General features: G+C 38.7%; 1 protein-coding gene across 1 annotated transcript in view; it reads left to right on the top strand.

Moving 5' to 3' along the window:
• LOC145344297 (ubiquitin carboxyl-terminal hydrolase 53-like) overlaps positions 1-25,672 on the top strand; it is a 103,803-nt gene that overhangs the window by 65,776 nt on the left and 12,355 nt on the right. Inside the window, exon 13 of the mRNA XM_080191371.1 lies at positions 6,571-6,641. Coding sequence (XP_080047497.1) covers positions 6,571-6,641 — 71 coding nt within the window. The remainder of the gene's footprint in view (positions 1-6,570; positions 6,642-25,672) is intronic.

Here is a 25,672-nt window from a genome sequence, read left to right as displayed (position 1 = left end):
CTATGTTTGTCTTGGTGCCATGAGTTAGAGTTGATGTTGACCCCTCAGAAGAATGTTAACATTTACTTAAATTTCTCCACCTGCCACATGACATCATTTTGTCATAGTCATTGCTTAAAACCTTCCTCTTGCTTTATAGGACCTTGCAACGAAGGTTGGTGTTGTGGATAGTTTGGAGGGATGTCAGAAGTTGCAGCATGACATAGGATGTAAGACTGGGTGGAGAAGTGGCAGATGGACTTCAACCCAGATAAATGTGTAGTGGTACATTTTGGCAGGTCAAATGGGATGAAGGAATATAATAAGGGTAAGACTCTTAGCAGTGTGGAAGATCAGAAGGATCTTGGGGTCTGAGTTCATAGGACTCTCAAATAGACGTTGCAGGTAGAGGATGTGATTAAGAAGGTGTACTGGCCTTCATCAATTGAGGGATTGCGTTTTGGAGTCGGAAGATAATGCTGCAGCTTAATAAGACCCTAATCAGACCCCGCTTGGAGTACTGTGCTCAGTTCTGGTCGCCTCATTACAGGAAGGATGCGGAAGCCATTGAAAGGGTGCAGAGGAGATTTAGAAGGATGTTGCCTGGATTGGGTGGCATGCCTTATGAGGATAGGTTGAGAGAGCTTGGTCTTTTCTCCTTGGAGAGACAAAAGATCAGAGTTGACCTGATAGAGGTGTATAAGATGTTGAGAAGTATTGAACGGGTGAATTCTGAGGCTTTTTCCCAGGGCTGAAATGGCTGCCTCAATTGGACACAGGTTTAAGGTGCTGGGGAGTAGGTACAGAAGAGATATTAGGGGCAAGTTTTTCACTGAGGGCGGTGGGTGTGTGGAATCGGCTGCCGTCGGTGGTGGTGGAGGCAAATTCGATAGGGTCTTTTAAGAGACTTCTGGATGAGTACATGGGACTTAATAGGATTGAGGGTTATAGGTAAGCCTAGTAGGTAGAGATATGATCGATGCAACTTGTGGACCAAAGGGCCTGTTTGTGCTGTAATTTTGCTATGTTCTAAACGCTCAAATCCAACCTACAGTCCTAATTTCAAATGTCACCTTTGGCTGCACTTTTTTCCCTTTGGGTTGAATGTCTCCAACTTATTGTAGTCTTTCCTTTACTGTTTCTGTTCCTCATGCTTGTATTCTTTTTGCCCCCTGCATTTTGTTATGTCTATACTTTTTTTGTCTTTCTCGTAATGTTTTGGTTTATGCTGTAACTGATTTTGCCTTTTGTTAATCGTAGTACTTCACATTTGGATCTGCCACGGTTACGTGCTCAGTTCACAGGAGAAATCACTCCATTCTACAGTCTGAGCATGTCACTCAGATAAATAAAACAAAAAATCCTGGAAGTACTCAGCAGGTCTAGTAGTGTCTATGGAGAGAGTAAGAGAATTAATGATTAATGGAAACTAGAAGCAGGAGTCGGCCATTTGGCCCTTTGAGGCCATTCCATCATGCATTTTGATCGTGGTTGAGCATCAAATTCAATATCCTGAAACCGCCCCCCCCCCCCCCCCCCCCCCAATCCCCTTCAGCTCCAAGAACTATATCTAATTTCTTCTTGAAATCCGACAACTTTTTGGCCTCAGCTACTTTCTGTGATAGTGAATTCACCATTCACTGTGAATAAATTTCTCCTCACTTTCCTCCTGTAAAGTTTACCCCTTATCTTCAAACTATGACCCCTAGATCTGGACTCCCCCACCTTCTGGAACATTCTTTCTGAATCTACCTTATCTAAATCTGCTAGAATTCTGTAACTTTCTGAGATTTCTCTCTCACTCTTGTGGCAAGCAGGAATAAATGACTTCTGAAGTTCACCTATTTGTGCTTTAAATGCCTGCCATTGCCTGTCCACTTTCGTTCCTTTCAGTAATCTTTCTCAGTCTATCATAGCCAATTCGTTCCTCATACCATCATTGTTACCTTTATTGAGATTCAGGTCTCGGAATCAATTACATCACTGTCCACTTTGACAAAGAATTCTGCCACATTATGGTCACTTGTCCCCAAGGGTTCTCTCACAACCATCAACCTGAAATGTTAACTACTGCTCTTGTCATAAATGCTGCAATACCTGTTGAGTCAATTTTTTTTTTAATTTCAGATTTTCAGCATTTTCATTCTCAATTTTAAAAGAACTAGTTCATACTACCCTGAAGGTGTTTTGGTGGGAATAGGAGTGTAACATTAAAACCCCTGTTTAACCAAAACCCGTTGTACCTGCCCTATTGTGCTTGTATTTCTTTAGCCTTCAAAGATTAGGTGACGGACAGTTGTGTTATTCCACAATAAGGTGAATGTGAAGAGTGATACTTAATAATGAATCGTTTAATCAGTACAGTTTATCTCCACCAAATCACACAAATGTTATGGCAAAGAAGCAAGACCGTCGGCCCATCGTGTCAGCATTGGCTCTCTAAACGAGCATCATGACGTTGTGTTGCGCTCCTGTTTTTTTTCCCACACCTTTGTGCATTGTTGCTATTTAAATAATCATCTAATGCCCTCTTGAATGCCTTGACTGAAACTGCCTCGACCACACTTCCAGGAAGTGCATTCCAGACCCAAATTACGCTTTGTGAACAAAAGTTATCTCTCGCATCACATTTACTTCCTTGGCCAATTACTTTAAATCTGAGCCCTCTTTAGGAGCAGGAACAGTTTTCTTCCATCATGATTTTGAACACCTCTATCAAATCTCCTCCATTCTTCTCTAAGTCCTAATCTGTCCAATCTATGCTCATAACTGACGTTTCTCATCCCTGGAACCATTCTTGTAAACCTCTGTGTGTTCTCCAATGTGTTCACGTCCTTCCTGTAGTGTGGCACCCAGAACTGTACACAGTACCCCAGCTGAGGTATAACTTGTGTCTTGTATAAGTTCAGCATAACCTCTTTGCTCTTGCACTCCCCACCCATATTAATTAATGCTGTATGCTCTATTAACCGCTGTCTACATCTGTCCTGCCACCTTCAGCAATCTATGAACCTGTACAACCAGGTCCCTTTCCTCCTGCACTCCCTTAAGAATTGTCCCTTATTTTATCATGTTTTGCATACCAAAATGTACTACCTCTCACTTCTCTGCATTCAGCTTCATCTGCCATCTATTTGCACACTCCACACTGTCCTTTGAAGTTCTCCTCACATGTTACATGTTACTTACAATTCCACGTTTTGTATCATCCACAAACACTGATACTTGTCTCCTGCACATCATAATAGAGGTCATTAATATGTCAGGAAAAGCAAAGGTCCCAATCTTGCAAAACCTCTTTCGTGGATAATTTGCGTGACTTAAGCAGACCAACTTCTGTGTTTACTGGCCTTTCCCAGGATTTCTTTATTTCAGCTGAAGCTTTTGTTGCAAAGGTTAAAAACTTTTTTCAATTTTTGTTTTTATTTCAAGGCTGCATCAATAACATCTCAAATACTTGATGTCTGCACTCATTATTTATGCACTATACTATCAAAATTAAAAGTAACTTTTTTTCATTTTTGTGGCAGAATGGTCACAAAGTCCTGAAACCTAACTACTGCTCCAAAGTATTTTATTTTAAGTACAACTTTCTAGTACTTCTGACTTTGCCAATATGTGTTTTAATCATGTTCCACCCAACGTTTTTTTTTTCATTTCCACTTCCACTGATACTCTTCTGGTCCTGTTCCCTGATGTGGGTTTTTAATCAGTCTGCAATTAAATGTTCCAAGATCCATCCTCCAAATTATTTCTCTATTTCATGTTTACCCTCACCATTCTCTTCAGTCTTACTCCACCCTTTTCTCCTTGAAAAGACTTGATCCCACTAATCTTTTATGTGCTTACTGTTTGAAATAATCTCCATGATTTGTGGACTCTTGGCATGGTTCTTGGTTACTGGTATATGTAACCTAACTTCCCTTAGCGTACTGTTAACCGGTTTTAAACAAGTACTGAATGACTACAGTCTAAATGGGTTACAGAGTGGGTATGTTGTTCTGAGCACTTTTCCAACCCCTCTCGAATTTAGCACATGATTGATATCAGTGAAACATCATCATCTACTCGACTCATTGGCATATCCATTCTGATAACCCTTTATGCTTCAACTACTACCAAATGTCTCAAAACTTCTAAACTTGCTCTCAATTTATTACAGTCCACTTGCCACCATAACTTCCCTTTGTTACTCATCAACTCAATTCCATGGCCCACTTTCCCTTGCAGCATAAATTTCATGGACCTGCATTCCTTCACGTTATCACACTTGCCGATATTTCCAAATATTAAACATTCTTTAATTGTTTCATGAATATAAAAACAAAACACATGCAAATTATGTTCAATTTATATGTATATATCCATCTGTTTACATAGATGTTGTATACACACTATATATAAGTACATTTGAATTGCAATTGTTATATTTCAATTTTATTTTGTCCCTTTGCTTCACATCTTTTAGCTGCTGAGTCTGTATTGCAGAGAATTCCTTGTGCTCACATTTCTACTGTGTTTCTTGTATTATTATAAATGTTTCTATTTAATCAGAAATAATACAAAATAAAAGTACATAGGTGGGATTCTGTGGCTATGCTTGCCATAAAAGTGGAAAATCCCACCTGAGGTCAATGGATCTTTTCATGGTCCACTCACTGTCCACTAAAATTCCCATTGCGGGCAGGACAGGAGAATTCCAGCCCCTATTTCTCTAAAATGCAGAATGGGTGATCTGGATCTGTTCTTGAATGAGCAACAATTTCATCTAGTTAAGCTTTTGATATGTGAAGCAATGAGCTTCTATTCAGTGTCACAACATTTGTATTCTTGTCACTGATTGTACACCCTCATCATGTTCCCTCCCCAGCCCCAGTCATTCCTTCAGTTGAACTAGACCGTTCATCTGAAGAATCTTTTACGATCCTTAGCTAAACTCCTAATGGCGTATACTTTTCCTTCCTCTCACTACATCACCTGCTTCTGACCCTATCCCAGTCCATAATCTGAAGAAACGGTTACAAACGTTCTTTTCACCTTTGGATTCTGCTTCTAGCTAGCTCCTCACCTACTCTTTCACCTTTCTCATCAAAGCTTTGTTGCCTACATCATATTCTGTGATCTATCCCTGCTCATCCATCATTCCACCCTTGCTGTGTTTGAGCTCATTTGTATGTTTAACTTTCTCGTGGCCATAATCTTCGTAATTCCTTCCAGTTTACAGCTCTGATCCAGAACTTGCTATTCCTTCGACTCTGATGTTTCGCAGCTCTCCCTCTTTTTGTTCCATGATCGGTGGCCTTGTCTCAGCTACCTAAAGCCCCCACCACTGGATTTCCTGCCTTGAAGCCCTATACCTTTCCACATCTCTTTTTTTTTAAGTCCCTTCTTTAAAACTCACCTCTTGAATTGAGCTGTTATTTACCCATCCTAATGTCTTCTCCTTTGATTCGGTGTCCATTTTTTGCTTGACTGTCCAGTGAAGCATGTGGGTATATTTTCTATGTTAAAGGCATTGAATAAGTGTGTGTCCTAGTCTAATTTTGGTCTGTTTTATAGTTGTGCTTCACTTGAAAGACTGTTCTTGACTCATTATGGGAACTCCCTCGGAAATAAACTAGTAACAACTTTATTCTGTGCACATCTGCTTTCAACCTTATCATTTTAAATTGTTTTGCCCATGCTGTAGATGGGAACTGACTAGGCACTTTATATTGCAGGTACATACTTCTAGCAATGAAGTTTTCATTAGTGCCACCACTTGTTGGAGAGCGTAATTACAGAATGATGCACAGCAGTGGGCATTTCCTACTGTAAATCTGGATTTAGGAATTTAGAATTAAAATAAACAACGTTGAAGAATATATGACTTGAAGCATTTAAGTGAACATGCCTGGGCACCTGATCCAAACCTCAACTGCCTTCTAACCCTACTTTATCTGTGGATTGCAGTTTTTCTTGACAGTGTGCATCTTGAATGTTGTCACAAAACAATGTATAATATATTAAGAATTTTGTGCCTGAACTTTAGTGATTTTCTTTTCAATCCTTGGGTAAAAGATGGGACCGTTGTAGTTTTTTTCTAATCCTGACACAAATTGGGGGTGAGATTTTTGTGACTTACTCCTATTTGGAGGTGGATTGAGATTAGAAGAATTTCTTTTGGAGCCTTGCAGCTAACAGCAAAAGTGTTGTGTTCTATACCATTTAAATAGACTTAAGTTTGAATTTCAGTGCTGTTTGTTCTGCTAGTTCCAGCTATTCCTAAACTTGCATCAGTTCTGTTGCAAAATTGTCAGAAACTTTTAATTGAGATACAAATGTAACTGCAAACTAGGAAAATCACAATTTATGAATTGCTTTATAATATAATATTTTTTGAAACATCCTTACAATTAAAATAAGGAATGTATGATAGCATGTTAAAATGAATTGTGTATAAATGTGAGTACCTTGTACATGGAACTCAAAAGGGTGAGATCAATTCAAATTGCTGCTATAGTGAAGACTGATGTCAAAGTTGTGGACTGTTTCAACAAATAAAATATTCTTAAGAGTTTGCATTTAAGTTTTCTATTTTGTGTATTTCAGGAATCAGCAGGAACTGTATAAACCTGATGTATATCCCAGTGTGTCAAACTGTAGATTTCCAGTTAATGAAGGTAAGGTTTGCCCTATCATTCTGTGTATTGCATAATTTGCAGTCATGAATTTTTATGAAATATTTTGTGAATTATAATTAGGAGCACGTACAATGCCTGTAAAACAGAGCTTAAAGAATTTGATTCATTGGCAGTTGGAATTCCAAAACATTCACATTGAAGGAATTGAAGCAAAAATTAAAATGACTAAAGTTAATGAACTCTAATTATAATTTTGATTTAAGTGCAATATCTGTACACTAGTTCTTTTCATAACTCTGCCCAGTAGTTATTGCACTCTTCTGTTGATTCTTCCCTACACGTAGCAACCTTCTGCAGGTGCATTTAGAATTAAGTTTTCTCTGTACTATTGTTAGTGATTAAAAATCTTCTGATATTATTACAAAGACGCACTTTCAGTTTCACATGACGAAGTCTCTCTTTGAAACTGTTAGAATTCTCTCTCTCTTTCTCAGTCATTGAAGGAATTGCTAGTTTTTTTTCAAAGTTGTTTTATTTATGCTCATGTAGGCTTCATTGGATAATGTGGGAATAGCTGTTTAAGATAATAGGACTATAAGGTTTTGAGCTTTACTTGTCCCATTGTTGACTTTGCCTTTGAATTATTTGTTTTAACCCAACTACCTTGCACTCTTCTGTATTTTTGTTGTAAAGTGATTTATCTAATGTAGTTTTAAGTAATGGACTCTTAGTAACTCACGCATATCACAAATTTAAATAATCCTTTGGGTGAAGGGACAGTTCTTCTAACCTCATCTTTTGTCCTCCTATTATTGATTTTAAGTTTATACTCCACTGTTATCAACCCTTAGAAGTAATTTTTCATAATACTGAACACTGTCTTCCCTTTCCCCATCACCTTTGTGTTCAAGCATCTCCAGATGTGTCTCTTGCATGATATTTTTAAAAGTTATATTATTTAGCGAGTATTGTCTCTTCCTACCAAAATGTATTCCTCAGACTTCTCTGCCTTAAATTCCATCAGCCATGTGTCTGTTCATTTGTCAATCTGTCCATTTGCCAACTTGGCCATCCTTTTCAATCTATATCCTTTTCAATCTAGTCCAAAGATGTACAGGTTAGGTTGATTGGCCATGCTTAAAAAAAAAATGCCCCTTAGTGTCCTGAGATGCCGTAGGTTAGAGGGATTAGTGGATAGATGTGTAGGGATATGGGGGTAGGGCCTGGGTGGGATTGTGGTTGGTGCAGACTCGATGGGCCGAATGGCCTCTTTCTGAACTGTAAAGTTCTATGATACTACTAACTTCCTCATTGTTTACAACATTTAAATTAACTTTTAAAATTGTGCCCTTTACCACCAAGTTATTAGTGTGTAGAAAAAAACAGCAGTGGTCAAAAACTGACCATAAGGAACTCCACTTTGTATCTCCTTCCAGTCTAAAAAGCAATTACTCACATTTTAAAAATTCTTCGCCAATTTCAATATCCTGTTACATTTATGTCAAATAGAAGAAGGTATCAAACATACAACAAGGATTGGTAAAACAATAATATGGATTCCTTTTTTATAAGGCTATATACAAGTGATACTTGAGAGATTGACCTCTTCATCTGTATTTGAGTAGAGTCACGGGACTACAATATCAAATCCCATCTTTGTGGTACTGATTGAGAGTAGTTTTAAGATTCATTTTTTTTAAAGGTAAATGTACATCATATTGCTACACCCACCTTTTTTCTTTGACAATCAAACATGAAAGCAAAAGAAAGTCACTGTGTCTGACTGTACTCTGTTACAAAGTAATAAATTTACAAGTATCTGAAACGTATTGGTGGTTTACTTAGGTACCGACTTAGTTACGATTCTCTGAGTTGCAGGCTGCCATACGTTTTCAGAATACTGGTTAGGTAAGCAGTGTTTTTTTTTGTGTCTTAGACATGTTCTAGTCACAATAGATTATTTGGTGTATCAGGTTTTGGTATTGTTCTGATTTGGCATCCATTTGGTCTCACGGTCTTATCATTTTAACCTGGTACTTGAAATGATCTTGGTTATGAGTGGGGTGGCTGGGGGAAGGGGTCAAAGTGAAAGGTGCTGTAAATCGGCGCTAACCTGAGATTAGACTTGAATGTTGTTATTTTGTGCTGATCTTTTGAATCAACCTCTGACTGTCAAACAATGGAAAATTGTCTGATTAAAGTGCATTAAAACAAAAAAAAGAGTATATGCTGCCATTTTCTGCTGAATACCATGTGGCTTTCAATGTCCCCTGTTTTTCAATAAATACACCTTTTGACTCCTGGAACTACCAGCGAGTGATGACTGTGATGATGAGTTATCCGCGCTTGTCTGCTGAATACTAATCTTACATCGGTTCTGCGTGGCATGTATGTTCGGAATGGGCATACGTATTTGGTTCAAACTGTTGCATGGCTTGTTGACTAATGATCTACACTGTAAAATAGCATGGTCTTCTCCTGGTGTAAGTGGGATCCTCAGTGCAGTCCCTTTGATCAGTGGGCCTTTTCATTGACGATATCACGAACGATGACCAAGGGCAGATCCCTGCATACTTGTAGGCCTACTATCACCAGACCAATGATGTCCATAGCAGAAATAACCTGGGATGACCAGGTGTCATCTGGTCCCAGTTTGGTTATACCATCTGCTTATATCAGCTATTGTATTGAGTGTGATGGAACTTCTGAGCCCTTCTATGTGGGCAAGTTTGGTTGTCGTTGATTGAATCATCATTAGCCAGTTCTGTGAGTACAAGTATTTGAACCCTGCAATCTGGAAGGATGTTTGCACCTGCACCAGTATCCAGTTTTGTGTACAATTGGCACTGTCCCTGCAACTGTGGGCATATAATCTGGATAGCAGTAATTGCCAATATGTTCTTTAATGTTCACCTTGTGGGATATCTGTTCACTTTTTATGCTGATGTTCTGGTTATCCTCATCTGATTGGCTAAATAGTTCATAGATCGTATTTTGCTGATGGCTGTTGTATGCTCCTGGTTGATAAAGTTGCTGTAGCTGTCTAGTCTCTGGTTGTGGCTTCCAGCTTTTGCCTTCTGCATTTATGCTTTCAGTGCCCTCTGATGCCATGTGTCTTGTATATATCATTAGAAGCTTGGTAATTTCTGAGGTTGCGCCGCCCATGTAGCCAGTACAGGCAAGTCAGTAAGCAATTGTGCGAATAATGGATGAATAGCCTGTAGATTCTGTCTGTCCTCCCAGTCGGATAACTTTGTACTTGCATCCACTTTGAATGTTTCCATGCTGTAACCTTTGGGTTGGTTCAAAAAGTATTTTTCAGAAACTTCTTTTGGGATGGGTGCTATCACAAGCTTGACTATTCTGCTGTCTAACCCTGATGCTATAAAGTTGCAATCATGCTCATTCTCCTTGACTCTACTTATGAATTGATCAAAAGTCTCTTAGTTGTTTTCTAAAAGACATGAATACCAGACAATGTATTAGTAAATTGAGCTTCACTGGTTATTGAACTTTACATATTGGCCAGAATTTATCTGTTTTTTTAAGGCCCAACAGACCTGAAGTTCAGCCTGTAAATGCCTGCATTGTCTATAACAAATTTAATCTTAATGGTTTGTTAGTGTGGCTTGGAAATATCAAGGTCCAGAAAACACAGCTCTGCATGTTGGCAAAATTAAGTGAACTCAGATATGAGATCCATTGCTGTCTGAATGTGAAAATTTTTGTGGCTTTTTATAGAATTATTAAAAATACGTATTGGGAACAAATATTCAGGATTTTGACAGTTTGGCTTCTTGAGTTGCAGTACCTTAAGTGGCCACAGTCTCAGCTGATCATAGATTGTAGTTTGACTGCAATGGTGGTGCTGTTGAGCTGTTGTTGGTTTCCTGGTTTGGGTTAAGCTCTGTCCACAAAATAATGATCTGGTGTGAAAATGAGCAGCAGATTTCAAAGAGAAAATTTATCAGATGATAAAATACTTTTGCATCCTTCCTCTTACTATTAGGCAATGTTGGGAACTAGTATAGGATGGACTGTCCTTCCCTAGCCCAATTTTCAGAGTTTAATCAGCTCCTGGACTTAAGGGATAGAAAGCAGCAGTAATGGATTCTTTCTCTGTGGAGTATTGCTTACAGCTTTAATCTTTGTTCATGCACAAACTTCGCAGGCTTATACAAATTAAACTCTTTCAAATTTGAATAATCTTAGAAGGACCTGGTGCCTGCTGGCTAAACTGAGGTGTGATGTTCCAGAACAAAGTTATAGTATGCAGGATCCCTTACACATGATGAGTTAGTAATTAATGGTTGTTTCAATTCCACGCCAGTTCTTTTGCAGCAGATGAAAGAATTGAGGCTTGTACGTTGGTTAAATGCTGCTACTGTGTTACATTGTTCTAGGTTAGGTTCATTGACCCGAACAGATGCTGGTCTGTGGTGACTAGGGGAATTTCACTGTAACTTCATTGTTATGTTAATGTAAGCCTGCTTGTGACTAACAAATAAACTTTAGTTTTTTTCTATTCGACATAAATATATCAATCATATGACGAGGACTGGTAAAACAATGGTGGGGGGTCATTATTTGAGGTTAAGACTGTGTTGATACAGTGTTAACTGGAATGAAAGCTTTGCATGCATCTCTTCTACATCTGTTGTTGTATTCTGAGTGCAAAGTCATGGGACTGAATCATATCCTGCCTCGGTGGAAATGATGCGCAGTAGTTTAAGATACACTTCCTCAAAGATACGTGTATGTCATATCACCACAGTTGTTACCCATTTTATCGCATGGAAAAAAAAAATTAGCAAGTTTAACATGTAATGCTTTATCAAAGGCCTTTAAAAGACCATGTGCACAAGATCATCTGCAGTGTCCTCAACAATCCTTTCTATTGCCTCATCAAAAACTGTCTCAAGTTACTCAGTCTGATTTGCCCTTAAATCCATGCTGGATTTCATTATATTTGTTCATGCTTATCCAAATGAGTTTTAATTTTCTCACTGATTATTGTTCTGAAGGTTTACCCACCACTGATGTTAAACTGACTGGTCTGTAAAGCAGAGATAGAACAAAGAAAGGTACAGCACAGGATCGGCCCTCCAAACCTGTGCTGATTGTGATGCCCTAACTAAACTAAAAAAAATCCTGCTGCCCTTATTTAGTCCATATCCCTCTATTCCCTCCCTATTCATATACCTATCCAGATGTCTCTTAAATGTTGCTAATGTGGCTGCTTCCACCATCATCTCTAACAGCACGTTCCAGGCACCCACCACTCTCCATGAAAACTTCTCCCTTAAACTTTCCCCCTCTCACCTTGAACCTGTGCCCACTTGTAATTGACACTTCCACCCCAGAAAAAAAACCTCTGACTATCCACCCTGTCTATGCTCAGAATTTTGTAGATCTCTATCAGGTCTCCCCTTGGCCTCCATCTTCCTGGTGAAAACAATCCTAGTTTATTCACCAAAAAAGAAAATGCTGGAAAATCTCAGCGGGTCTGGCAGCATCTGTAAGGAGAGAAAGAGCTGACGACCCTTTGTCAAAGTTAAAAGGCATAGATATTGGAAGATATTTGTACTGCAGGGTTACGGAATGAAAGATGACTCATAGCCACAGAAACCAGCCAATCCATAGAGAATAAAGAGTGTGAATGGCCAAACAAGAGAGAAGCTAAAATGAAGATGTTGGTGGTGGAGTGGAATGGATGGGACAGAGGTAGGATTTAGAAAAGGAGAAGCAGAGAGGGAGAAAAGGTAAGGGAAGGTGCATAAATTAGGGGGAAAGAGTGGGGACAGGAAAGAAAAATGAAAAGATAATAAAGAAATAAAAGGTAGAGAACAGTAAAAACATTAAAGAAAATAGAATGAAAACCATAGGGGTCGAGGTTGGATAGAGCAAATCATCTGAAGTTGTTGAATTTGATATTGAGACTGGAAGGCTGTAAAGTACCTAGCCAGAAGATGAGATGCTGTTCCTCCAGTGTGTGTTGATCTTCACTGGAACATTGCAGCAAGCATAATAAATCTCAGCAGGTTTATCTGGTAACACAAGCCACATGCCTTTGGAGCACTGTCCTTTCATCAGATGAGTGGGAGTTGTGTTCACAAACAGGGTATATATAGGCACAAACTCAGTTTACAAGATAATAGTTGGAATGCGAGTCTTTACAGGTAATCAAGTCTTAAAGGCACAGACAGTGTGAGTGGAGAGAGGGTCAAACACAGGTTAAAGAGATGTGTATTGTCTCCAGCCAGGACAGTTAGAGATTTTGCAAGCCCAGGCAAGTCGTTTGGGTGACAGATAGTGTGACATGAACCCAAGATCCCGGTTGAGGCCGTCCTTCTGCATGCAGAACTCAACTATCAGTTTCTGCTTAGTGACTTGCCATTGTCATGTGTCATGAAAGCTGCCTTGGAAAACACTTACCTGAAAATAAGAGGCTGAATGCCCTTGACTGCTGAAGTGTTCCCCAACAGGAAGAAAACACTCTCTTGCCTGTGATTGTCAAGTGGCGTTCATTCATCCGTTGTTGTAGTGGTCTCCCCAATGTTATGACAGACAGAGCTGTCAGACCCCTCTACTGCAGGCAGCCTCAAGTACCCCCACCCCGCCCTGCTGCTCAGACTGATTGTAGACCTCTCCCTCTCCCCACCGATCATGCCCCTACTGCTCTCCCCTACCGATCAGATTCAAAATGGCAATGAGTCCCACTGCCTAGCATTGCTGAGTGGGCATTGCCCAGGTGCCAGATTGCCAAGGGATACTGCCAGTCTGGCACTGCCGAAGGGGCATTCCTCAGTCTCCCCGGGGACATCAGTGGCCTCTGGTTCCACTAGCGAGGCCAATACAACTGTTCTCCGTTCGTGGGGAGCAGGTGTTTTCCTTGCTGGAGAGAATCTCTCCCAGCAAGGCCATAAAGGCAAATTAACCCAAGGATTGAGCGCTGGGCTTGCAAAATACATGTTATAGGGATTTAAATATATTAACCAGCCCCTCGCCCATTTCCAACGAGAGAGAGGCTGATCGCGCTGGAAATGCGGCTGCCCTAAAATCCTGTTGGTCATGAAAACTAGCACCATTCAAGCTAGCTGCTTTACGCACGATTTTTTATGGCATTTTCCCGCTACAAAACAGGCATAAAGTGGCAGTAAAATCCCGTAGTCATGACTGCAATTGATAATGCCAAGGGGCAGTAGGGAAAAGGGTTGCCAGGGATAAATTTTTGGACGAATCGGGGGTATAATGCAGGGATGGTAAGATAAACTAATGATTAGATAATTTGAGTGAAATCAAGAGGAGGAAGTTTATTAGGCAGATCAATGTAAGAAAGTTATTTGTAGAGGATGGTTTGGTTGACTATGTCCTGAATCACAGAATAGCTATGACATTGAAAGAGGCAGTTCAGTTCATTGAGCCTGCACTGACACTTTGCAAGACAAGTTTAGCTAGTTCCATTTCTCTCTGCACTTTCCCCAGAAACCTTCACTTTTTCTCCTTTCATTTACTTATCCAATTCCTTTTTGGAAGCCCTGATTGGATTTACTGCTGCTTTCATGCAATCTATTTTAGATTATGACCACTTGCTGTGTAATAAAGTTTTTCCTCCCGTTTTCTTTGGTGCTTTTCCAATCACTTTAAATCTGTTTCTTCTGGTTTTAGATGATTTTGACAATGGGGACCACTTCTCTCCTTATGATTTTGAAAGCCTCCATCAAATTTCTTAATCTTCTGTAAGGAGAACAACCCCAGTTCCAGTTAATCTGCATAACTAAAGTCCTTCATCCTCTACCATTTCCAGGTCTTTTGTGAACTCTTTTTAAAGCCTCTACATCCTTATTAAAGTATGATGCCTGGAAATGGACACTGCTCTAGTTAAGGCCAAATCAGTGTTTCATAATAGTTTTATAATGGGAGATTATAATCTCCCTGCTTTTGTATTCTCTGCTTTGTCTATTATGCCCAGTTTATATGCTTTTTGGCCACTTTCTCAACCTGTTCAATCACCTATGATGGTTCATACCCTGAGATGTTTTTGTTCCTGTGTCTGCTTTGTAATTGTTGCCTTTAGTTTATATTGCTCCTCACATTCTTCCTAAAAACAATTATCACTTAGCACATGCATTAAATTTCATCAACTGTGTGTCCACCCATTCCACCAGTTTTGCCATGACCATTTGAAATCCATTAAACCCCTCAGTTCATAATGCATCCAAGTTTTATGTCATGATCAGATTTTAAAGTTGTGCCTTGTACATCCACATGTCATCAATATATATCAGGAAATGTCTGTTTATCACAATCACTATTTGATGTCACTCAGCCAACTTCTCGTCCATGCTGCCAATAACCTCACTTACTTCAATATCTTTGTCTTTACTAGAAAACCTATTATGTGGCTGCGAGAGCATTGGTTCTGGCTTGAGGTCGAACCTTTCCATTCTATACAGGTCTTACATCCTACGAGCTAGCCTCAATGCCTTAGAATCTAAAGCCTTCATCTTGCATCATTCACTAGCCTTAAGAGCATAGTGATCATGGAACAGTGTGCTTTGTGAGCTATGCTAAAGTCAGAAATTCAGTGCAGAGTGTTAAGGAGATGCTATGCACTGACAACAATCCCACCCAGGCCCTATCTCTAACCCTGCAAATCCCCTTGACACTAAGGGTCAATTTACCCTGGTCAATCAACCTAACCTGCACATTTTTGGATTGTGGGAGGAAACACGTGTAGACATGGCAAGAATGTGCAAACTCCACACACATGCAATGGCCCAAACTGAGAATTGAACCAGGGTCCCTGGCACTGAAACAGATGTGCTAACCATTGCCACCCTGACGCAGACATTGTGTGGTGTTAGGGAAGGGAAGGCAGTCACACCACCTTAGATTAAGTAGAACTTCAAGTTGGTAGTCAGAGGCAGGGAGATGATCTAAGATGCAGGGATGGTACAGCCTTCAAACTTGAGTTTGACCAGTCAGGAGTGATGGAATACTGTCCATTTGCCTGGATGAGTACAGTTCCAACACTCAAGCTTAACGTCATCCAAGAAATTGCATTTGACTTGATTGGCATCCCATCCACTCCTCCACCAATGCACAATGGTAGCAGTGTGATGAACTATAGCAACTCACCAAAGCTCCTTTGACAGCACCTTCCAAACTCTCAACTGCTGCCACCTAGAAGGGCAAGAGCAGAAGATGCATGGAAATGCCACATCCAGCAAATTCACGTGCAAAGCACTCACCGTCCTGACTTTGAACTAAATTGCCCTTCCTTCACTGTTGCGTGATCAAAATCCTGCAACTCCCTTCCTTGACAGCACTGTTGGTGTATCTCTATGGTTCAAGCTGGCTCATCACAACCTTTGAGGGCAGTTTGAGATGGGCAACAGATGCTCATCTTGCCAGCAATGTCTATGTCCCATGAAATTTTGGGTAAGGACCTTGGTGCCCTTGGGCTCTTCTCACTTCTTTAAAGATGTTCAAATGAACCAGACAGTAGACACAAATATAGTCAGTTTTTAGTGGGATTGTCAGCTGATTCTTCTACGCTAACTACAGAATCCATAACATCATTGGCCTAACTGCATCAAAAAAATCAACAGATTTACTGTTAAAAACATTTTTACTTTGACACCAAGATATAACTCTAGCCAACTGTAATGTGTAAGTGCTAAAAGCCATGGTTAGTTTATACTAGCATCAATTTTCTTTGACTTAGTGTTAAAGGATGATCTGTTATAATTTGAAGGACATTTTTAAACAGCATCATCGTTCGAAAACTTATGATCTATGAACAATATTGTTTATCCTGACCTAGATGTTATGACGTCTCAATTTTAATTCTGGGGCAAAAAGTAGATCAACTGTGTAAACTGTGCAACATATTAGTCAGTGAGTTTCTATCAAGACTCGTCCTGATATTTTAGGGGTTATCCAAGCAGCAGACCACATTTCCCTATAAAAATTGTTTGCTGTTTTTAGCCATGTGTGGTTATCCATGTCAGCAGAAGAGAAAAATAACGCGTCTATTTATAAAGGATGGAATTCCATGTGCAGTCATCTTGGCACTAAACAAGGAGGGCATGCAGTTTGCCAAAGTGCTGTTTTTTTTCTAAAGTGTTGGCAGGGCTCTGCTGCCTCCATCGGTTGAATATATGCTATTGCTTTCTAATGAAATCTATATTAATGTGATTATGTTGTTCATAAGTTGCAATTGTTTACTGACTAATTAAAAACATTGTGCCAAGAGTCGGTGGATTAATGCTAATCTTTCAAACCGTCCCTGAACACCTTCAGAAACTAGTAACAACATCCTAAAAATGAGTGAAAAAAATATGTTTGTAACCAGTTAGTTGAATACAACCTTGTAATTTGCGCAGCTGTATGTAACTAGTTGGAATTATTTACAAATACTCTCGACTCATAGTTTTAGCAAAGGTTATTTTGAAGAACTGGCAATTGCCTAATAGATATCATGATTATTTCATTTGATTTTAAAAACAATCAGTGATTAGTAATTGAAGAAAATTGTTATGACATCTATCATTTGAGTGAATTCACTAAATTATTGGCAAAGAATCAGTGCTGTTTGCGTCATATTTTATCTTCTGCACCAAGGTTAGTGTGTTCCCGTTCCAAAATCTCCATGGTACTTATGGCATTTTATTTCCGTGGTGACTGAGAATGTACTCGTGCTTTGATGATGATATTCTTTGACAGTAAATGTTCACTGACCTGAACCTAGTCTGTAACATAATACTTTAGTAGGAATATATAGTATCTCGCTGATGAGGGAGTTACAGCAAATATTCAAAACTATATAATTGAGCAATTTTTAGTTGGGACCAGAGGAATAGTTTGATCTAAGGTGCCGTTTATTGTTTAATTAAGATTTTGACACATTTGTCTAACCTGAGCAGATAAGTGTGAAAGATTAATAGTTGGAAAAAAATTAGGGATGGTAGATTCATAGTGCTCACAGCACAAAAGGTCATTTGTCCCATCATATCTGTGTAAGCTGTGAGAATTCAGCAACTTCTTCCCCATAGATCTGCTAACTTTTTTTTATCCTGTTTGGATAATCAACTAATTTCCTTTTGAAAATGTTTGAATCTGTTCCACCAAACTCTAAGGCAGTGCAACCCAGATCCTAACTGTGAAACGTTTTTCCTTGTTGCCTTTGGGTCCAATTTTGTTGCTACACAGCATGAGAACAATCTGATGTACTTCACAAAAAAAACAATGGTTTAAGAAGCAAAAAATACAAATCATTAACTGCCTTGATGAGTTTTTTGACTAATAAATTTTGAATTTTGGCAGATTTTCTCTTAAGTGTTCTGAACCAGGATAAAACATGACTGATGCTAAAAATATTGTTTCTTGCAAGGCCTCTATGCTAATTCCATCTGGTTAAAAATAAATTGTATTGTCAAAATCTTCTTAAATAGAATATCAAGAAGATGGAAGCTGTCATTTTGACCTTTTGCCATAAATTATGTTCATTTGCTACTGATTGCATACACTAACCACTTGTTCTGGCCAAAGTAGATCATATGAAGTTTGAGCATATTCTTTGACTCCAAACAAACTTAAAGGCCTACATCACAAAAACTTTGTTTCCATCTTTGCAATATGTCATGCCTTTGCTTCATGCACTTCACTGCTAAAGCTCAACCTTAATTTCCCTACTATCTTCCTTTGTGATCTTCTACTTTTCACCCTTCCTAAACTGCAACTTCTCAAAGCATAGTCAGTCATATTATGTCAAATAGAGAATCCTAATTGCAAATTTCTTTCCTCCCATGTTCGTTGATTTACAGTCATCTGCGAAGTGATGGAGAGTGCTGCTACCAGGTGACACTTAAAGGGTAATAACCTGCTTACTGATGTTCAGTTTGCATTCTGCCAGGGTCAGTCAGCCATTGATCCAAGCATGGACAAAGTTTTTGAACTCAGGTGCTGGTGAGAGTGATTGGCCTTGATACTAAGGCAACATTTGTCTATTTGTGGCATCAAGGAGCCCTAGAAAAATTGAAAGGAGGAAAACTTTCCACTGGGTAGAATCCTACCAAGCATGAAGGAAGATGGTTGTTGGAGATCAGTAATGTCAGCCCAAGGACATCGCTGAAGAAGCTCCTCAGGGTACTGGCCTGGGCCCAACCAGCTTCAGCTGTGTCACCAATTATCTTCCTTACATCATAGGTCAGAAGTGAAGATGTTTGCTGATGATTGCACGACGTTCAGCACCATTTGCAATTCCTCAGATGTTGAAGCAATTTTGTCTGCATGCAGTAAGACTTGAACAACATTCAGGGTTGGGCTACGAAATGCTAAATAACATTCGTGCCACACAAGTGGCAGGGAATGACCATCTCCAACAAGTATATTTATCCATCTCCTCTTGAAGTTCAATAGCATTACTATAGCTGAATTCCCCTATTATCACATCCTGGGGTTACCATTGACCAGAAACTGAATTGAACCAGCCATACGAACACTGGCTACAAGTAACTCACCTGTCTCCCCAAATCTGTCCCATCATCTATAGAGCACAAGACCAGGAGTGTGACGAAATGTTCTCCATTTGCCTGGATAAGTGTGGCCCTAGTAACACTGAAGAAACTGAACATGATCTAGAACAAAATAACCTGCATAATTGACACCCCACCCAGCACCTTAAAAAAAATCACTCCCTCTATAACTGCTGCATACTGGCAGCAATGTGCACCACATACAAAATGCACTGCACAAATTGCTGTGGCTTCTTCTAACAGTACTTTCCAAGCCTGCTATATCTACCACCTAGAAAGATGAAGGCTGCAAACCCATTGAAAGACTACGACTGACAAATTGTTCCCAAGCCAAACCATTCCTTCACTGTTGCTATGTTAAAATCCTGGAACTCCTTTCATAATGGCACTGGGTATATCCACACTACATGAACTGCAGTAGTTTGAGAAAGTGGCTAATCACCACCTCCTTGAGGACAGTTAGGGATGAAAACGTGCTGGCTTTATCAGCAGCACTTGCATTCTGTGAAGTAATGAAAGAAAACCATGTTCCCATTGGCATGTCTTGAAATTGTTCCATTGTCTTGGTCAAAACTCTGCAATCTCCTCCAGCCTTGTATGTTCATCTGCTTTCTTTCTCTGATCTTTCTGTGCAAGTCTTCCTCTCTCTCCCTACTACTGATGGCATTGCCTTCTGCTAATTTGCTCTGACTGCTTTTAACTCTTTAGACAAATTAATTTAAACCTCTTTAATTTTAACAGTCTTTGAAAGAAGTTTTGTGACCAAGCTTCCATTCACTTTTCCTTATTTCTCCCTGCACTAGACAACATCTGTTGAGTTGTTTCCCACATTGAAGTTATATAAATGAAATTTGCTTTTAAAACAGCTTTTACAGGAATAAATGGTATCGCTCTATCAAGATAGAAAAATATTTGTAATGCCAGCAGCATGCTTGAGCTTCCTAAAGATAATACTCTCAACTTTGAGGATGTAAAAGGAGAGAGATACCAGATCAGCCTCCTGTTATGCACCATGATTTTCCTTTTCATTGAAGTCAATGGAACTTCACAGTTCTGCTTTATGTTGAAGAAAATCCATCTAAGTTGTTAGTAACTCAACAAAAATCATGTTTGTACACTATCTTTGAGTAAACAGTGATGTTTAAAAACAAACTACAGTCAACATTCAGCACAACTTCTGAAAATGTTCTAGTAAAAATGCGTAGAAAGTTTGCAGCTTCTCCTTAACCAGACATTACAAATTGTAATATTTTTTAGGTTTTAATGTTTTGTTACCATGGGCACAAATTGAACGTGAAGCTGGATATGGCATCATAAGAAGAATGCCTTCGTTCTAGCCTGCAAGTGCTTAACAATATGCTTAACATGAGCTAATTGTGTGATATTTGATTTATCCCAAATTGAACTGTGGTCTCTCTTCACCTGTTTTTATGCAGTAACAGTGGCAAACCAAGAAGTGGGAAGTGCTGATGTGCTTTTGAAACTGGATTTAAATTTACTTATTTTACTTAGAATATGTGTGCAAATATATTGCATAATTTAATTATTAATTTATCAGAGAACACCAGCAATAATTTCAAAGCTGCTTTTGTCAGTGTTTTATTGGTCACTTTCAACAGCATAATATTATAAATGTTGAATTTTTGAGCATTTTATTAACGCCGTCAAGGGTAGATTTTTATGATTTAATTGTTTGTGAAATCAACTAGCTGTAAAAAAAATTGAAAAGCAGCTCTTCAAATTAGTATTTCTAGAACGCGTGAATGTTAATAACAAATGTGAAATTTCGATTGGCAGATGATCCGATTTGTTTAGTCTGAATCCATATTATTTGATCTGTCATGGTGCAAATCTCTCATTAGCAGCAATTGCATAGTGTTAACCTGATTCCACTGATGTGCCCCTACCACAACCAGACCATTAGGAAACTCCTTGTCCTGCCTTTTGTCACTTCTATACAACTCTGCTTCCGTACCTCTTTCCATGCTTACCACTTATTCTGTTCGGCTTGTCTAAATTTGTCAACACTTCTGATCCTGTTCTCACTTATGTGCACTTGTCCGTGTCCACTCAGCATTTCAGATGTAAAATGTTCATTTTCAAATCAATTCCTTATCCCATCATCATCTAATCATAAAATGTACATAATCTTCAATATGAAGTGTAAATTTTAAAATAATTTCCATCTAATTTTATTGTACAATTAAACAAAGTTCATCAGTTCTATGTAAACTAAAAACGTTCCTCTTTTGCTGGTTTTCAAGATTTATTGTTAACAGCACTCTGTTTTCAATAATTTATCTCTGTAGATCATTTTTGTTTGAGGTTAGGCCAAAAGTAAATGACTCTTAAAATGTTCCTCTTGAATATTTAAAAAATAATTCATTTGTAGCATATCCTGTTTCAAACATCCCAAAGTGTTTCACGTATGACAAATTCCTTTGAAATGCAGTCACTAGCTTTTGGAATAGCATGGAATCAAATGCTGTAGTCTTGAGATCATCCTGTGTCTGGTACATTGTGAGATGTGTTGATGAGCCTTATAACAGCTGTTCCTGTACCAAATGCGTCATGAAAAGAGAGTCTGGTTGCAAGAAGCTGTATTGCATGGTGGTTGTGCTCAAGGGCTGACCAAGATCCAAAATGATAATCAGTGCAGCTTTTTAAATTTCATCTGGCTTGCAGTTTATTTTTTGTAGTAATGACAGACAAGTTTAATTTAGAAATCTGTTTAATGCCACAATTTAGTCATAGTTCCTGCAATAAAAGTGTTATTTTTTGACTGATGGCATTAAGCCATGGAATTACTATTTTCAAATTTTTTTCATACTGTATCCTTTGATTAATTGCAATTTGTTATGGCAACTATCGAATCATAGAACCTGTCCAGTGCAGAAGGAGACCATTCAGCCCACCAAGCCTGCACCGACGACAATTCCAATCAGGCCCTCTCCCTGTAACCCCACATATTTACCCTGCTAATCCCCCGACACTAAGGGGCACTTTGGCATGGCCAATGAATCTAACACGCGCCTCTTTGGACTGTGGGAGGAAACCGGAGGAAACCCACACAGACATGGGGAGAATGTGTAAACTCCACTCAGACAGTGAAGACTGGAATTGAAGTCAAGTCTCTAATCGCTGTACCATAGTGCCACCCAGAATAATTCTACCTAGACCACTTAGTAGTAATTCATCTGTCCTGTTTTAATATTAGTATCCAAAGATATTCAGTACCCGAAATTAGATTAAATCTTTAAAATAACCTATTTCCATTTGCAGTCAAATGAATTTGTGATCCGTCCTTATTTGATGGTGTTGATGGAACCTCCAGGTGGATTTGATACTTTATGAATGACCAATCAAAAGATCAAGATCCACCTTTGCTAATCCAAGTAATGAATGGATATTTTGTCCATAGGAAAATTCACACTTTCTTATACAACATGATCATATACAACATGAAGACACAACTTAGAGGTTCATGAATTTTCCTTGACTAAAAGTACTAAAAATATTATCACACTGTTAGCAAGACAACTGATGTAACAAGTAAACAAATCTTAGTACTTTTAGTCAAGGAAAATTTATGAACTTCTAAGTTGTGTCTTCATGTTGTATATGATCATTACAAATAGTAAGGGATTCAAAAACATTCTGACACTATAGTTATAGTTTTAAATTGATTGAACAAGTCACACTACCCTGTCTATACCAATTACAGTTGTAGTGAAATTGCTTTATTGTCAGTTCTTCTATGACCATACAAGAATATATTTCATAATAACAGTAAGTTGCCTTTATAAACATGAAATTGTTTAATAGATATGCTATTCTCCTCCATCCTGACTGACATTTTTGAACCATGTATCAATCAGATATTTTACATTAAGATTCAGTTTTCTTGGCAATGAATAGCACATGGACATAGCAGGCTTACATCTACCATTGAACGCAGATTGTTGAGGTTTCAGGATGCACCAAATTTGAATGCTTATTCAGCTACTGAAAATTCAAATTAAATTTTAGATCTTGTAAGTCTTCAATACATTTATAAAGTGAGTATGGATGGAGTGGATGCTGAAATGTATTTTACCTAAATTTTGTTGGAAGTTTTGTTTCTGTTCTCCTCCTCTCTGTTAGCTGTCATTCACCATTGTAAAATCTCTTTTTGCAACTGCAGTATCATATGACTGTTAGAGCAGGTTTTTCTTGTTTGCAATACTTCAGCTCAGAACATTTTTCATACCTGAAATTGTAAAGGTAAGCTTTCAGATATAAAATAGATTGTTAGGTTGAGTAGGGTAATATTTACTTTTAAGGACTGGAATGGTATGCATGTTTTAAAATGAAACCCCGATGGCAACTAAAAATGTATTAAGCCAATGTATTTTTTCCTAAATATTATTAGAAATGTTCACTGTATGTCACTTGCCAGTCTTGGTGAAATAGTCCAATTGTCACTTCTTGAGCCAACAGAATCACACTTAAGTGCTGAACTGAGGCAGTGTGTCACTGGAAGAGGTACTGGCTTTCTGTTTCAACAATAATTTGAGGCTCCTTGTCCCCTCTTATGAAGATGTAATTATGGAAGTTTTCATGATGTCCTAAACCAGGTTCATATTGCAAAGAACATCTGATCATTCATCTCATTGCTGTTTGAGTATGTAAATTGGCTGCTGCATTTCCTAAGTTAAAGTACGTCATTGGTTTTGTGCCTCTTAGGATGTCCTGAAATCATGTGTAGTTATTGAAATCAGAAGGATTTCGCATTAAAATATGAAATCCTTTAGGAAGGATATGAGGGTCCTTGAGAAGGTACAAAGGAGATCCACCAGAACGTTCCAGGGATAAAGGATTTTAGCTATAAGGTTAGGTTGAAGAAGCTGGGATTGTTCTCCTTGGAGTGAAGGAACTTGAGAAGACACTTAATGGAGGTGTACAAGATTATGACTGGTTTACTTAAGGTAAATCAAGAAAAGTTGTCCCCATTAGCTATTGCATGGACTAAAGGATACAGATTTATGTTTTGGGCAATAGATGTGGAGATGATGAGAGGAAGAACTTGCAATTCTTCGGTGTGATAATGACATGCTGTCTACAAGAATGGTGGAAATGGAGATGATTGATTTTCAGAGGAAATTAGAGGGCACTTGAAGAAAATGAACTTACAGGACTATAATGGGGAATGGAAGTGACTGAATTGCTCTACAGAGAGCTGGCATGGACTCAAGGGGCTGAATGATCTTCTTCTGTGTTAATATGGCACTTAGTCTGTTTTTCTCTAATTCCCCTACTTTTACCTGATGCATACTATAACATTACATTCATGTCAATATTTGGAAAAAATAAAGATTTAAAATGGGTTGAGAAACAATTCTGAAGTTGATTGTGACTTAGTTTAGCACAGATATCCACATATTGCTTTACCCTGCCCAACAAGCATTACATTGAAAGCTGCCCATGATTAAAGAAGGAAATAGCTCTGTGTACACTATGGGTGAAGGGAGGCAAAATCTTCTCAGTTCAACAATGAATTGTGAATGAAGCCAATTTAATGCCATTGTTCCTTAAACCTATTCACTTTCAGTGCTTTTACTTTAAGTTTTAAAGTCTTTTGGAATTCTCTCTCGTATCAACTCCATGGCTGGAATTTTCCCAAAAAATTCGAAGTATTGAATTTAGTGCTGAGATAAGCACATGCGCAGTGCCCCCCACCCCCCAATAGTTTTGACCCCCTCAACTGAGTGAACTACTCTGGCAGTGGGGAGGAGCTGCTACTGGGCCCGGAGACTTCAGTCCTGGGCCCACAAATCAAATTTAAATTCTATGCAAACGACTGTTTTCATGGTCTTTGCGCCTCCCTGCCGATTTCTGGCATCGTCCTGACACTGCCGGAAATCCGGCGCTGGGAAATGCTAGCAGGGCACAAACCCCGCAAATAGGCTGATGCGAGAGTCTCTTAGCCTGCTGCGCTGAAAAAATTAATGCAGCAAGAGGGGAGAATCATGGCCCATACATGCGATGTCCATTGAGTTTCTAATGTAGACTTCAGTTGCAAAAGGAGTGTAAGATCAAGTTGTGGGGCCCTTGAGCATATGACCATAAATATAAATGATAACAGCTTTCCTGATAAAGCAAATCACAGCCAATTTTGTGGCTTAGGCATAATACAAAGCCTTCAAATTGCTGTATCCCAAAGCTTCATATTTGTAAGGCAAAAGAACTATGATTTTTCTTAAAAAAAAACAAAATTGCATTAGTGATGAATAGTCTAAGATGAATAGCAAAGGAATCAAAATGAATATTAGAAATTACATTTCATGTCCCATATTATCTATGAATACTATTGAGATCATTCCTTTGGATAGCTAATCTAAGAAATTCGTGTAGATAGACAATCTTTCATGGAAGCCCATTGTGCATCTGCTTTATATTTCAAACAGATATGTATACCAGGATTGTGTATCATTTCATGTGGGAGGAGGATAATTTTTAATGTAATTCCCTCCCTTTCCTAAGATATTT

Source organism: Carcharhinus amblyrhynchos, chromosome 1, assembly GCF_965287045.1.
Source record: "Carcharhinus amblyrhynchos chromosome 1, sCarAmb.v2.hapA, whole genome shotgun sequence".
Taxonomy (NCBI): Eukaryota; Metazoa; Chordata; class Chondrichthyes; order Carcharhiniformes; family Carcharhinidae; genus Carcharhinus; species Carcharhinus amblyrhynchos.
The sequence above is the reverse complement of the archived record's forward strand: the minus strand, read 5'-3'. Positions and strand labels throughout refer to the sequence as shown.